Source organism: Podarcis erhardii (genome assembly GCF_964252035.2).
Source record: "Podarcis erhardii genome assembly, chromosome: 1".
NCBI classification, from domain to species: domain Eukaryota; kingdom Metazoa; phylum Chordata; class Lepidosauria; order Squamata; family Lacertidae; genus Podarcis; species Podarcis erhardii.
In genome coordinates, this window is record NC_138497.1 from 79,879,844 (window position 1) to 79,894,756 (window position 14,913).

General features: G+C 43.5%; 1 protein-coding gene across 5 annotated transcripts in view; it reads right to left on the minus strand.

Annotated features, from left to right (window-relative positions):
- Positions 1–14,913, minus strand: part of LOC309331385 (solute carrier family 9 member C1-like) — a 58,746-nt gene that overhangs the window by 25,283 nt on the left and 18,550 nt on the right. For all 5 annotated transcript variants that reach the window (XM_081843594.1, XM_081843591.1, XM_081843592.1 and 2 more), the window contains 4 exons: positions 12,518–12,599; positions 11,936–12,102; positions 9,437–9,577; positions 5,469–5,566 (listed from right to left, as the gene is read on the minus strand). In XM_081843594.1, the coding sequence (XP_081699720.1) occupies positions 5,469–5,566; positions 9,437–9,577; positions 11,936–12,102; positions 12,518–12,599 (488 nt within the window). The remainder of the gene's footprint in view (positions 1–5,468; positions 5,567–9,436; positions 9,578–11,935; positions 12,103–12,517; positions 12,600–14,913) is intronic.

A 14,913-nucleotide genomic window follows, 5' to 3' on the forward strand; every position in this document is an offset into this window, starting at 1 on the left:
CTTGGCAGCAAATTCCACTGTCGAACAGCTCTTACTGTCAGGAAGTTCTTCCTAATGTTTAGGTGGAATCTTTTTTCTTGTAGTTTGGAACCATTGCTCTGTGTCCACTTCTCTGGAGCAGCAGAAAACAACCTTTCTCCCTCCTCTATGTGACATCCTTTTATATATTTGAACATGGCTATCATATCACCCCTTAACCTCCTCTTCTCCAGGCTAAACATGCCCAGCTCCCTTAGCCGTTCTTCATAAGGCATCGTTTCTAGGCCTTTGACCATTTTGGTTGCCCTCCTCTGGACACGTTCCAGTTTGTCAGTGTCCTTCTTGAACTGTGGTGCCCAGAACTGGACACAGTACTCCAGGTGAGGTCTGACCAGAGCAGAATACAGTGGCACTATTACTTCCCTTGATCTAGATGCTATACTCCTATTGATGCAGCCCAGAATTGCATTGGCTTTTTTAGCTGCCGCGTCACACTGTTGGCTCATGTCAAGTTTGTGGTCAACCAAGACTCCTAGATCCTTTTCACATGTACTGCTGTCAAACCAGGTGTCACCCATCTTGTATTTGTGCCTATCATTTTTTTTGCCCAAGTGCAATACTTTACATTTCTCCCTATTAAAATACATCTTGTTTGTTTTGGCCCAGTTCTCTAATCTGTCAAGGTCGTTTTGAAGTGTGATCCTGTCCTCTGGGGTGTTAGCCACCCCTCCTAGTTTGGTGTCATCTGCAAATTTGATCAGGATGCCCTTGAGTCCATCATCCAAGTCGTTGATAAAGATGTTGAATAAGACCGGGCCCAAGACAGAACCCTGTGGCACCCCACTAGTCACTCTTCTCCAGGATGAAGAGGAACCATTGATGAGCACCCTTTGGGTTCGGTCAGTCAGCCAGTTACAAATCCACTGAGTGGTAGCATAGTCAAGACCGCATTTTACCAGCTTCTTTACAAGAATATCATGGGGCACCTTGTCAAATGCCTTGCTGAAATCAAGGTAGGCTACATCCACTGCATTCCCTTCATCTACCAGGCTTGTAATTCTGTCAAAAAACGAGATCAGGTTAGTCTGACATGACTTATTTTTCAGAAATCCATGCTGACTATTGGTGATCACAGCATTCCTTTCTAGGTGCTCAAAGACTGTTTGCTTAATGATCTGCTCCAGAATCTTCCCTGGTATTGATGTCAGACTGACTGGGCGGTAATTATTTGGGTCCTCTCTTTTCCCCTTTTTGAAAATAGGGACAACATTTGCCCTCCTCCAGTCTGCCGGGACTTCGCCTGTTCTCCAGGAATTCTCAAAGATGACTGCCAGTGGTTCTGAGATCACATCTGCCAGTTCTTTTAATACTCTTGGATGCAGTTCATCTGGCCCTGGAGACTTGAATACATCTAAACTAGCCAAGTATTCTTGTACTATCTCCTTAGTTATTCTGGGCTGAGTTTCCTCTGCTGAATCATTTGCTCCAAATTCTTCAGGTCGGGCATTGTTTTCTTTATCGGAGAAGACTGAGGCAAAGAAGGCATTGAGGAGTTCAGCCCTTTCTGTGTCCCCTGTTTGCATTTCACCATCTTCTCCTCTGAGCGACCCCACTGTTTCTTTGTTCTTCCTTTTGCTACGAACATACCCATAAAAGCCTTTTTTGTTGCTTTTAACCTCTCTAGCAAGCCTGAGTTCATTCTGTGCATTAGCTTTTCTGACTTTGTGTCTACACGTGCTGGCTATTTGTTTGAATTCCTCTTTGGTGGTTTCCCCCCTTTTCCATTTTTTGTACACATCCTTTTTAAATCTTAACTCAGTTAAAAGTTCTTTAGATAGCCACCCTGGCTTCTTTAGGCACCTTCCATGTTTCCGTCTCATTGGTATTGCCTGAAGTTGTGCTTTTACTATCTCCCTCTTAACAAACTCCCAGCCATCATGAACTCCCTTTCCTTTTAATATTACTGTCCATGGGATCTCACCCAGCACTTCCCTAAGTTTTATAAAGTCGGCTTTCCTAAAGTCAAGAAATTGAGTCCTAGTATGCTTGGCTGCTCCTTTCCGCTGTATAGTAAACTTCAGAAGAGCATGATCACTCGCGCCTAATGATCCTTCCACTTCTACCCCACTAACCAGGTCATCAACATTGGTTAGGACCAGATCTAAAATGGCTGTTCCTCTTGTTGCTTCTCCCATTTTCTGGACAATGAAGTTGTCTGCAAGGCCAGTGAGGAATCTGTTTGACCTTATGCTCTTGGCTGAGTTTGACATCCAGCAAATATCCGGGTAATTGAAGTCCCCCATTACTACTATCTCCCTTCCTTTTGCATGCTTGGCCATCTGTTCCAGGAAGGCATCATCTATGTCCTCCGTTTGGCTTGGGGATCTATAGTAAACTCCTACAATGAGGTCCCTGTTATTCTTTTCTCCCTTAATTTTGACCCAAATGCTCTCACTTTGGCTTTGAGGTTCTAAATCTTGGATCTCTTCACAGGTATACACATCCCTGACATATAACGCCACTCCTCCTCCTTTCTTGTCTGGTCTGTTTCTCTGAAATAGATTGTAACCCTCCATTATTACATTCCAGTCGTGGGACTTATCCCACCAGGTTTCAGTGATGCCTATTATGTCATATTTAGTTTGCTGTACCAAGAGCTCAAGCTCATCTTGTTTATTACCCATGCTTTGCGCATTAGTGTACAGACATTGAAGTCCATTAATCATTCCCCCGTGACTCTTACTTAAGGATTTTTTCCTCCCACCACTGGGTCTGCGTGCTGTTTGCTCCATTTGGTCTATGACATTTGGATGATCATCTTCATCAATTGATAGACTCCTACCTTCAGGAGCACTGTCTTCCTCCCCCACATTAGTCAGTTTAAAGCCCTCCTGATGAGGTTTCTGAGATTTTTGGCAAAAACATTCCTCCCAACTGTTGTGAGGTGCAGCCCATCGCTTGCCAGAAGTCCATCTTCAAGAAACTGCAGTCCGTGATCTAAGAATCCAAACCGTTCCTGTTTACACCATTTGCGAAGCCAGCTGTTCACTTCCACTATTTTTCTCTCTCTCCCTGGGCCACGTCGTTCAACTGGGAGGACAGATGAGATGACAATTTGTGCATTTAATTGCTTCAATTTCCTGCCCAGAGCCTCATAGTCTCTTTTGATCTTCTGGAGGCTATTGCTTGCAGTGTCATTGGTTCCCACATGAACCAAGAGGAAGGGGTATTTGTCAGTGGGTTTTATGATTCCTTGCAGTCATTCAGTTACATCTTGGATCTTAGCCCCGGGGAGACAGCACACTTCCCGAGACATCTTGTCAGGCCCACAGATCACTGCTTCTGTTCCCCTCAGTAGGGAATCCCCTATCACCACTACACGCCTCCTCTTAGGTTTGGTCGGGGTTCTTCCGTGATCTGTCCGTTCCAAGGTCGCCTGCACATTCCCTGAGGACTGACTTTGCTGCTCGTCTTCATATACCTGATCAACTGTAACGAGGGAGAGATCCTCAAATGGAGTCTGCTCTTCGTCTTCCATGCTAGGGGAGAGGACCTCAAAGCGATTGTGTATTTCTAAACAATCAGAGCGAACCCTGGGCCTCCTACTTCTTTGAGTCACGTTTCTCCATATATTTGGCTCCTGTGTTGGTGAACTAGCCTCCTTCTCAGGGGAGTCCCCTGTCTCCTCCTTGGTGGAGACGGTGTGCTCTGTTGCTTCCAAGAAGAGCTCCAGCTCTCTAATTCTTTGGAGCGTAGACACACGTTCCTCCAGTTGCTGGACTTTGTCTTTTAAGAGGGCAATCAACATGCAATTGCTGCAGGTAAAGCTGCCTGCAACCTTTGGCAAGATGGCAAACATTGTGCAGGAACCGCAGGCGACTGCAGCTGTTCCCTCACTCTCCATCTTGAGAACATGTCGTTGGGGCTGGCTACAGTGGTCCTCCATCATAAGAAGCGTGCAGACAGGACAAGTAACTCCCCCCCAAAAAAACCCTGGGTCTTCCCCAACAAACGTTTGAGACTAGCTCCCCTAAATCTAAAGATAGATCAAATTGTGTGCGCCGCTAGGCGCGCGCCGCTGCCCTACAAGCTCTGATAAGCTCCTCACACAGCTAATCACCTACCTCAACAGAAACCCTGCCCCCTCTGACCTTTGCACAGGGAGAGCAGCTAATCAGCCACAAGAAACACACACAGGAGAAAACCCTTTTTGCTCCTTCTTCAGCCGCTGCCCTACAAGCTCTGAAGTCGTGAGCAGAGGATCCATGGTTCCCCTTCCTTCCCTCCTCGGTGGCTCGCTTTGCTCGCTTTGAAACAGCAAAGCGGGAGAAGAGCCACTGAGTGGGGAGAAGAGAGGGACAGAGAGCCTGGTTACAAAGCACGGATCCACATGGATCCTCAGGATTTTTGCACTGGGTCACCCCAAATTCACCATCAGATCACATAGCATGTCCATGGCTACAGCTTGCACCCAAAAAATCACGCACCCACTGTTGCCTGGGGCCGCAGTGGTTCAAAAACGTGGTTACAAAGCATGGATCCACATGGATCCTCAGGATTTTTGCATTGGGCTACCCCAAACTCACCGTCAGATCACATGTCTGTGGCCACAGCATGAACCACAAAAATCATACATCCACTGTTTCGTTTAGAATATTTTTTGTTTTTTGTTTTCCTCCTCTAAAAACTATGTGCATGTTATGGTCGGGTGCGTGTTATAGAGCGAAAAATACGGTATTTTGGCAAGTGGCTAAGACTGCTTTAGTTAACGAATATATGTTTTCATTCTTTTAAAGCAACTCAACTAAGGCAACTCTCCACTCACAAGTTCCCCACCTGTGTTTTAGTGCCACTACTCTCCTCCATTTTTTTCAGGTGTTTGGAGCATCTTTTTTTAATGCTTGTACAAATATGTCTTGCCTGACATGAAACTGCCCACCCCCAAAGGCTGCAGACAGTACTCAGAAGGCATTCTCAAAGGCAAAGGCTCCTGCAACCCAGGGCTCAAAACATGCAGTTACAGCCAAAGAGAACAATCAATCTGTGCAGACTCAGCAAGCCAGAGTCTAAGTGGGCTAAGTGCTGCAAAGTGGGCAGTCATAACCACAGCCCTGTCCTTGGTTCAACGTGTGGCAATTACCACAGGACTCTGTCTCAGTTGCTCTAATAGAAATGCCAACCGGACCTCCATCTTGTCAGGGTTGAGCTTCAGTTTACAAGTCATCATCCAGTTCTTTATTGAGTCCAGACACCAGATAAGCACTTCCACTGGACTCTCAGGCAATTCTCACTAAACGTTTCCCTATGTACTTAAGATTGCATTATTAGGTTATGAACTTGTGTTCTAAGGCCAGTGGTTCCCAAACTGTGTTCCATGAACCATCAGTAGTGTGTGATCTTCATTCAGGTGGTTGGTGGGATGTCTGTAACAATAACATTAAAAATCATACAGCACTTATCTTTTTCTTTCTTTAAAATACAGCACTTACTTTCCTTCAATATCAACATAGCTTTCTGCTGCACCTATTAATGTTTGGGCAGCATCTTGGTTCAGCATTCCACTGTTGTATTGCTTCTGATAACTGGCCTATATTTAGAAAAAAATAATGTATATACTGAATGAAATAACTGTTGCTTTCTTCAGCAACATGCATTATCTACCTACTGAACAACATAGCTATCTATCTGCCTCTGCATGCTAATTAAACTGTTAATTAGCTCTATTAAAAACACTGAGGTTACATGGAAGTTCTTTATGTAGTGCTTCACATTTCCCCCACATGCAACCTGTGGTTTAAACAAACAAAAAAAAACTAAGAAGTGTGCATGCACACGAAAGCTCATACCAATAACAAACTTAGTTGGTCTCTAAGGTGCTACTGGAAGGAATTTTTTTATTTTTTATTTTGTTTCGACTTTGGCAAACCAACATGGCTACCTACCTGTAACTAAACCTGTGGTTTGTTGGTTTGTTTTTTGTTTTTTTAAAGACAGCTGCCTTCACCAGCGCTTCTAATATTGGATAGCTTTAGCATACTCAGGAATCCAAAATTTTGTGTCTTTTTTGTAGGAAATGTATATCTTTTGTGCATTCTGCACAAAACATTATTCCCACATGCAGATCATCACTTGATGCATTGTCAGATACGAATCTTCAGTTTATGCATTTCTCAGACTAGTCCATAACTAAAGAAGCACCTCTCCCTATTCATGTACTAATATTTTTGGACGTTGCTAGCCTCAATTTTCTATCACTGAGGGAAGCTCACTTTATGGTGATGCGGGAATAGAGGCGGCACTCTATCTGTGAACTGTCATCATTTCGGCACTAGGTTAAGACTTACTTATTTGTAGGTTATGTAAGGTGATTATTATCCTGATGTTGTTTTTAGCTGCTTTGTTTGTTAGCATATCTTGTTAATTTTATGATTTGGTTGCAGTTTATGTGTGTTTGTTCTGCACCCCTCTGGTACCAGCATTGATGAAGAGTAGACATTTTCTAAGATTTCCTAGTCATGATATCAGGTTGAAACTCACCTCATTCAGCGAGTGAGCCCAGAGACTCTGAGGAGCCAGAGTAGAGGGAAGAAATTGTCCTCAGCATGTATCCTCAGTGATCCCACTCTCACTCCGCAGCACATGTGAACCTCCTGAGATGTAACACTAACCTTATGCTTTCATCTTGAAAGCAGCAACAGAGTCAGTCTCCATGGCACCATAAGAACTAATTCCCAGCTCAACTGAGAAAAACTTATTTAATTACAAAAGCCATTTTTCAGGGTGATGGTGGAGCTAATTACTCTGAGCAGCATCCCTATTTAAGCCTCAGGGAACTCTAAACCACCGCTGAAGCAACATTTGAGTTGGTCATACATGTGTGAGCCTGAATGCCATTTGCAACTGTCCAAGGTTCTGCTTGGACCTGAACTTCTATAGGAGGAGTGGGGAACCTGTGGCCAATGGTCAGGGATGATGTTGGGAACTGAAATTCAACATGTGGAGGTCCAGAGATCCCTCCCTTCTATTACACCACAACTTCCACGAAGGCTTGAAGTACATTCTGGCTGCAACCAATGCTTTGAACAGAACATTCCTAGATTTCTAATCCAAGAAACAGACTTCAAAAGTATTTCAATGTGAGAGGTAATCATTACCCTTCCAGAGCTTGAGCCTTTCTTGACTCTGAGGGAGGATTGGGATTTATGTAATTAAATATATATTCCACTCGGGGCTTTTTTTCAGCCGGAACTCAGTTCCAGCACCTCTCAGGTAGGCACCATTGGCATTATAAAAGAACAAGGGAGGCGTTTGTGGTGAGTTCCAGCACTCTTTTTTCTAGAAAAACAGCACTGATTCTACCTTTCCACCTTCAAAAGCTAAAGGAGGCATACACCATCTCATTTTTATCCTCACATCACCCCTGTGAGGTATGTTAGGATGAACGATAGTGACTGGCCCAAAGACATCCAATTTGATCCTTTCTCCCCATCCTAGTCTGATACTAATCACTGGCAAAAGGAAAAAAAAAACCCCAACACCATATACTTTAAATCGGAGTGGGCAAACTGATACTATACAGCAGGTGAAAAAACTTTCAGTGAAAGGTGAAAAACTTTCAGTGTGAGCAATAGAGTGGGGTGAGGTGGACAGAGTGCAGGCATTAATCCTTCATATTGGAAAGGGACTGTTACAACCATGTCCCTATCTTCAAATGTGAAATGCTGATTGTATGATTTAGCAATGCATAAAAATCCAATATCGGGCCTAAGCATTTTACAACACTGTAATAAGATACAACACTATTACATTTTGGTTTGAAAATGGTCTGCAGTACACAGTGTAATAATCTCAGGCGACAATTGATTTTTCAGGCAGCATTATGCACTTGACTTGTGGGACTACTTCCTCAGTAGGTTTTTCTAGGATTGTGCCACTTATAAAGATCCCATGCTACATAAGAAAACAAAGAAGGGGATTGATTCTGTCAAACTCAAGAGTCCAGAGTGGACTAATCTCATCCACACCTGCTCAATCCATGTGCCTATCAGAAAATGTGTCCTGCAGATTCCTTATACTGTGGTTCAAGGGCTGTAGCACTACCTCATAAAGGGGGATTTGTATAGCAAACACATAGCCACTCCCACACTTTTTCTCTGCAATTCTTAAAGTGTGATGGCACATCAAGTTCTATCACTCCCAGTGGGATTTGCAGCACTTAAAACTTTGCAAAGTGAGCAGTAGTGGTAGGAACACCTCACATTAGACAGATGAAACTGCCCTTTCAAAAAAATAAATAAATGTGAAAAGAGTTTCCCCTGCCACTCTGAGCAGCTTCCAACAAAAGATTAAAAATACATTTTAAAAATTTGAGGGCTGCAATCCTACAGGCACTTACTCAGCAATGGGACTTACTTCCGAGTAGACATGGTTAGGATCCCCATTTCTGGGCCATGCCTTTATTGGGACCACACTGAAATGTGGGACAATCCTGCATCATCCAGACCTTTCCTCACGTGGATCTCCTCCCGCTCCCATGCCGCCACCCAGCTCCGCTGGGCAAGGTGCAACTTACTGCACAGAGGTACAGTATGGCTCCTCGGTGTGCAGGCGGCGGTGCGGGTGCCCAAGAACCTGCCTTGCACCAGTTTGGGCACATCAGGAAATCAGGGCAGCATTGACGCTGGTGATTGGAGGCGTGGGCAGGAGCCCCGCAGATGCCACCCAGCCAGGCACTCGCAAGCGGAAGCAGCACAGCGCCTCTATAAGAGCACCCGGAGCCACACAGCCTGCCCTCCCTGCATGTTCACCCTGTCCCTTGCCCGCACCGCTGGATGCGGGTGTGCCAAGCCAGGGGACCTCCCGGAGCCGCACCACCTCATCCATCCTTGTGCCGCCTGCCTCGTCAGGGAGTCTGCCACTGTTACACAGTGGTGGGTTCTGCAGTTGCCGGGCGCCTGGGTCAAGGAACCTGGCGGGCTAAATCCGGCCCGCAGGCCTTAGTTTGAGGACCCCTGCTTTAACTGGTTTGATCACAAGTAAGAAATGTGGGGTAGGCAGGTACGGAGTAGTCAACGCACTAAATTATTCTGATTAGGCATCCTACAGCAAAGAGTGGCTTCCAATAAAACTTTTGGGGGGAAATGCCCAACATTAGAACTAATTCTCAGATTAACAATGAACTATTTCCTAGGAATAAAGAGGTAGTTATAAAAGACAGATAAAAAGATCTCTCTACCTTAATTATGTGGACACTTAATATTGTATTTTTAATAGCTATGGACCACACTAGAGACAATGTATTTTGAATTCACAGTAAAACATATACTTTAAGATTCAAATGTTCTATAGAATTGGGACTTTTCGTTCTGAACCACCATAAAATGCTCAATTATATTGTTAAGTAATTATAATCCTGAAATTACATCAATAAAAGGCCAATAGAATTAAAAGTACGAACTATTTGTGCCGTTAAAAGACGCAATCTGGCTTCTTCCATTATGTCAGCAATTTGTTGAGAACTTCCTTCAAATGTAACATTGGCATTACATTCTGGACATCTAAGTGATTTGATCAGTTGATCAACTTCTTCTGAATCTAACTGCACAAGGGGGGGATAAGAAAAACAGAATATACATTGACTGAAATCTCAATATCAAACCAAGGGTAATATTAAATTAATTTAAGAATCTAAACATTTTGGGCACAAGCCAATGGAAGTTGAACACTTTTATACTCTACTGTAGACTCAACAATTTACAAAGAATGCTGCAGCATTCACACACTAAAATCCTGTCTTATCTACCCTGCTCAGGGTGCTGCCTGAAGTCACTGATTCACACTACTGTGTGGCAGGACCAGTTTGGTTTAAATCACACACAGGAGTCACAGGAGACAACTCTAGGGGACCATAGGTGCCTGGACACCCACAGTAATATACCGTATTTTTCCATCTATAAGACGCCCCCTTGTATAAGACACCCCCTATTTTGGGGGACACAGATTTAAGTCAATGGGGAGAGATGGCCCCATGTACAGTCATACCTCGAGTTAAAGTAGCTTTGGGATGAGTATTTTCAGGTTGCGCACTGCGGCGACCCGGAAGTAACGGAGCGCGTTACTTCCGGGTTTCGTCACTCGCGCATGCACAGATCATCAAAATGACGCACGGATGCGGGTTGCGTTCGCTTCAGGATGTGAACAGTGCTCCGGAAGGGATCCCGTTCGCATCCAGAGATACCACTGTATAAGGATGCCTCCTAATTTTTGACATTATTTTTTAGTCTTATACACATTTATTTTTTTAGTCTTATACACGGAAAAATATGGTAATTGTGGGGGCAGAGCACCCACAAAGTAAATGAGAAAAGCCGACAGGTGACAGCGGCATTGCCTCCAAGAATCAGTTCAGCTCTGCCCTCTGCAACCAGCCAGCGAGGCACCCTTCACACATCTGTGTTGTGGCAACGGGCACCCACAATCCCGAGGGCAAGATTGCACCCCGGACAGGAGCTGAAAGAATGGGCTTAACTTTGACTTGATTGCATCCCAGAATATCATGTCAGCGTGGTGAGGAAACACATCAGTCTCCTCTCACATGATTCTGCCTATCCACTCTGATTGTTTGGAGACAACTTTTCCACATCATCAGAAGTGCAGCTGGTTGGGATGTGTGAGGGAATTTATGCGGTGGTGTCCAGCCTGTGAAACTCCCTGCCCCAGAAGATCTGTTGGCTCCATCCTTAATAGTGTTTATAAACCAGGTGAAAATGTTTTTATTCCAGCACCCCTAAGTTAACCCCTAGTTAACCCCTATGTTAACCCCTAGTTAAGCAATTATGCTGCCCCTGACTTAATAGATAGTTTTGTTCTGCTATCACTTGTGTACTTTTACTTGTAAATCTAAAAAACACCTTTATTATTACAGTGGTACCTCTAGTTGTGGGCATGATCCGTTCCAGGGTGCCATTCGCACCCCAAAAAGTCAACAACTAGAGGAGCACTTCTGCGCAAGTGCAGAGCACGATAGAGCGCTTCTGCGCATATGTGAAGCGCACAGAACACTTCTACGCACATGCACGCGACGAAACCCGAAGTATACACTTCTGGGTTTGCCGCGTTCACAAACTGAAAAGATGCAACATGAACCTAACACAACACAAGGTATGACTGTATTATTGCTTTCTGATCTTGCTTATCCAGACTTCTGTGTCTGACCTTCCATTACTCAAACCTGACCTATACTTGACCATGCTCTGCTTCTTAGATATTGAATGGGTGCCTGCACCTTCTAGCTTAACCTTCAAACATTTGCTGAAACCTTTTCTTTGCTACCAGGCTTATGCAGATAATTGATGAAAAACATTTTCTTAATAGTTAGCTGGTGATCTACTTTCATTTTATGTAGTTTTTATTGTGTTACAATTATTATGAACCACTTTGATATTTATAGAAAATTGCAGTTTACAAATATGTTTACAAATAAATAAATGTTCAAGTGGACTCTGTTCCTAACACAAATCCCCACTAGGCTAGAGCCCTGTTTCTCAGCTGGGACCCTTACCTAGGGAAAAACAAGAGCTAAGACAAGCAATGAGAGATTCCTCAAAATTTGTGGTCCTTCTTGGAAGTATTTAGTCCAGCACCTTCTATGTCTCAGTCCTTGCTGTCAGATGAATAACTTGAAATCAGGTTGCTAATTCTGCCAAATTCTTTTAACAAAGACATAGCAGGTGAATTCCATGGCTAAGCATGACCTGAGGTTGGCCCAACAAGTGTCATACCCCGTCTCTTCCTTTTGAAGAGCAGTGCAGGCACAAGCCTTAGCATGGCAAATGATAGGTGGCTCTGTTCTGGGCAAGCAAACGGACAAGTGAGCTCAGGCTATGAGCCCACGTTGCATTTGGTTTTACACACTTTCTAAGTTATGTTTATTTAACACTAACTGAAAGATACTCACTTTATAAGGATAATCTATTTTAATTGCTTCTTCAGCCATTGTCCAGTTTGCATCAGCCAAAAATCTATCAAGTTTCAGCATTGCAAATGCATTGGCTTCCATTTGTCTGATTCGCTGAACAGCGTTATGCATTGCCATACGTTTTGGAAGGGTAATATTACAAAGGCCTATAGAAACAGAAAAGTAATTCATTGGTCATAATAAGATTTACAAGACAGCAGCAGAGGTCATCTAATTCCAGACTCATGAGTACTTGATACAGCTAAGAGACAACAGCATGGCTGGGAAATAGAACCCTACCTCATCAGGGCTCCCAGTTGTGAGGAAGGCTGAAAGACTGTGCATCTGAACATGCTTAAAAGCCCCCTTCAGACCTTCCAAGAGGGCAAGGGATGGAATGGGCATGCCCAGTGAGCACAAGGAAATTAGGAGTAGGGTCAGCATGCAGAAAACTGGTCTTCCTATCCCGTTTAAATCATATAATTTTTTAAAAAATGCTTAAATAGGGCTGAAGTTGAAGTATGAATAAAACACATTAATTTTTATTTTAATAAAGAAAAGAAGAAATGTTGAGAGTATTACCTAATGTTGTAACCAGCCTTTTCACAGTGGTAGAATTAATCATCAAGGTCAACAAAGACGCAGTTCCTGAATGCAGTAATAACTGAAAAGATTTGAGCAATTAGCATCTCTATCATAACTAGTAAAAGCAGCAATAGAACATTACATTTTATAGCATTTTATAATACTTTAGTCTGCTTTGGGAGTTCAGCACAGAACAATGGAAAGAAGCCGGAACTACACATTACAATATCACCAAATATGGCAAAAACCTGATGCTCCTTCTCAGCAAAGTAGCAGCAGGAAAGCCAGCTGTTGAATAGCACTGTGGACAAAATAGTGTCCTATGGCACTCCATAGTGTAAGCACCAGGGGGCAAAGTGCACTCTCCCAATGCTACTCTTTGGACCTGACCCTGCAGGAGTATTGTAATTGCAATACACTGCCACTGATACCTATCCTGCAGAGTCGGTTCAGAAGGATATCGTGATCAGTGGTATTGAAGGCTGCCAAGAGATCAACCAGAAATAGCAGAGTCGCATTCCCTCGCTATAAAAGTCATCCATAAGGTCAATCAAGGCTCATTCAGTCCCAAATCCAGGCCTGAACCCAGACTGTCAAAGATTAGATCATTAGTCTCATTCAGGATTGTCTGCAGTTGTTCTGCCAGAACTGTCTCAGTCACTTTCCCAAGAAAGGAAGTACAGTGGTACCTTGGTTTACAACCATAATCCGTTCTGGAGGTCCGGTTGTAAACCAAAACATGTTGTAACCCAAGGGGCACTTTCGCCAATGGGGCCTCCCCCCCCAAATGGGTTGTAATCCAAAAAAAAGGGACACACAACTTCCAGGTTTGACGTGCTTGTAATCCAAAACGGTTGTAATCCAAAGCAATTGCAAACCAAGGTACCACTGTATTTGCAATTGAGCAAAACTTGCTACAACCCATTCAGTCCAGCGCTGACCTTTTCAATAGCAGTCATTCTACTGCCTGCAGAATGGTCAAGCACTGACCCCACATACCACTTTTCCACTGCAAATTGCACTCTCCCACTTGGCAGAGAAGTAATGCCTAATGGAATTTTAAGTACCTTTGGAATCTATTTTTTTCTTTTAAAAATGCTTATTTTTACTTATTATATATTTTTTTCTCTGTTTAAAAGTTCCAGCCATCTGATTTGGTTTCAGAGCCCAGACTTCAAGCCCAGACTTCAAGCCCACGCAGAACCATGAAGCTTAATGCGTGGCACTGAACCATTTCTTACCATAACCACTCTGACAGAGTTATTGAAAGAAAAAAGCAAATCATCTGTATCAGCCCTAAACATCTTAGGAAAAGAGCAGGATACAAAAGTATGATGAGACCCTACAAATGTTTAATCAGAAGTAAGCTGACTGCGTTCAATGCATCTTAATGTTCTCAACTTACAGTGAGGCAATACTACAGTTCGAACTTCCAAAATATATTTTAAGGTGCTCTTACTGACACTTGTCAAATATGATCTACGGCAGCTGTTATCAAACTTTCTACTTTTAGGGACCACTTGAGAGGGCTGGAAAATACCAAGGCCCTTCAGTAACAAAATAGTGGTGGGTGCAAGGCAGACCAAGTCACAAAATGTCAGCGCGGGGCGAAGCAGTCACAAAATGATGACATGAGATTTCATGATCTACAGGTTATGTTTTGTGCACTTCAGAGCACCTATCCCCCTCCCTAGCAGTAAAAATACAAGTAATAGTAAATGAAATGATTCACAAGTTGCTGTCCTTTCACGACAGCCCAATCAGCTGCCTAAGGAGGCCTCACTATACATAGTGGTGGGCACCCTATACCCATGTGATTTAAACCACAACACTGGGGATTCCATCACAGTTTTTTCTGTATTGGGCATTGCAGGAGTGGGCAAACTTTTTACTCCCAAGAGCCAATGCAGCAATGCACTCAGGGGCCACGCGCCATTGGGCATGTCTAGACACACTTGGTCTATCACATACACATATTCACTCACTCATTCTCTCTCACACACATCACCTTGGCTTCCTTGCCAGGGTGAGGCAGGGGAGGACAAACCCTGTTCTAACTAAGCAGAGATCAATTGCTGGAACACAATACCTATTTCAGTCACCACTGCCTCCTTATTTTTCAAAAATGGTATGTTTACTGTGTGTTAATTTTATTTTATTGTTAGCTAACTGGGAGGTTTGCTGTTAGGCAAAAAAGGAAAATAAGTACTTTCCATGCTCAACTTTTTGATTGCAAGGAAGCACTTAACCTGCCTTGTAAAATATATATGTATATTAGGAACGTCACAAAAGGCACTGTTGTGGACAGACAAAGTTGTATCAAATCTTACCAGTGATGCCAGAAGCACAATCCATAAGTGCTCACTGTACTCCCTCAACCACATTCCAGATAA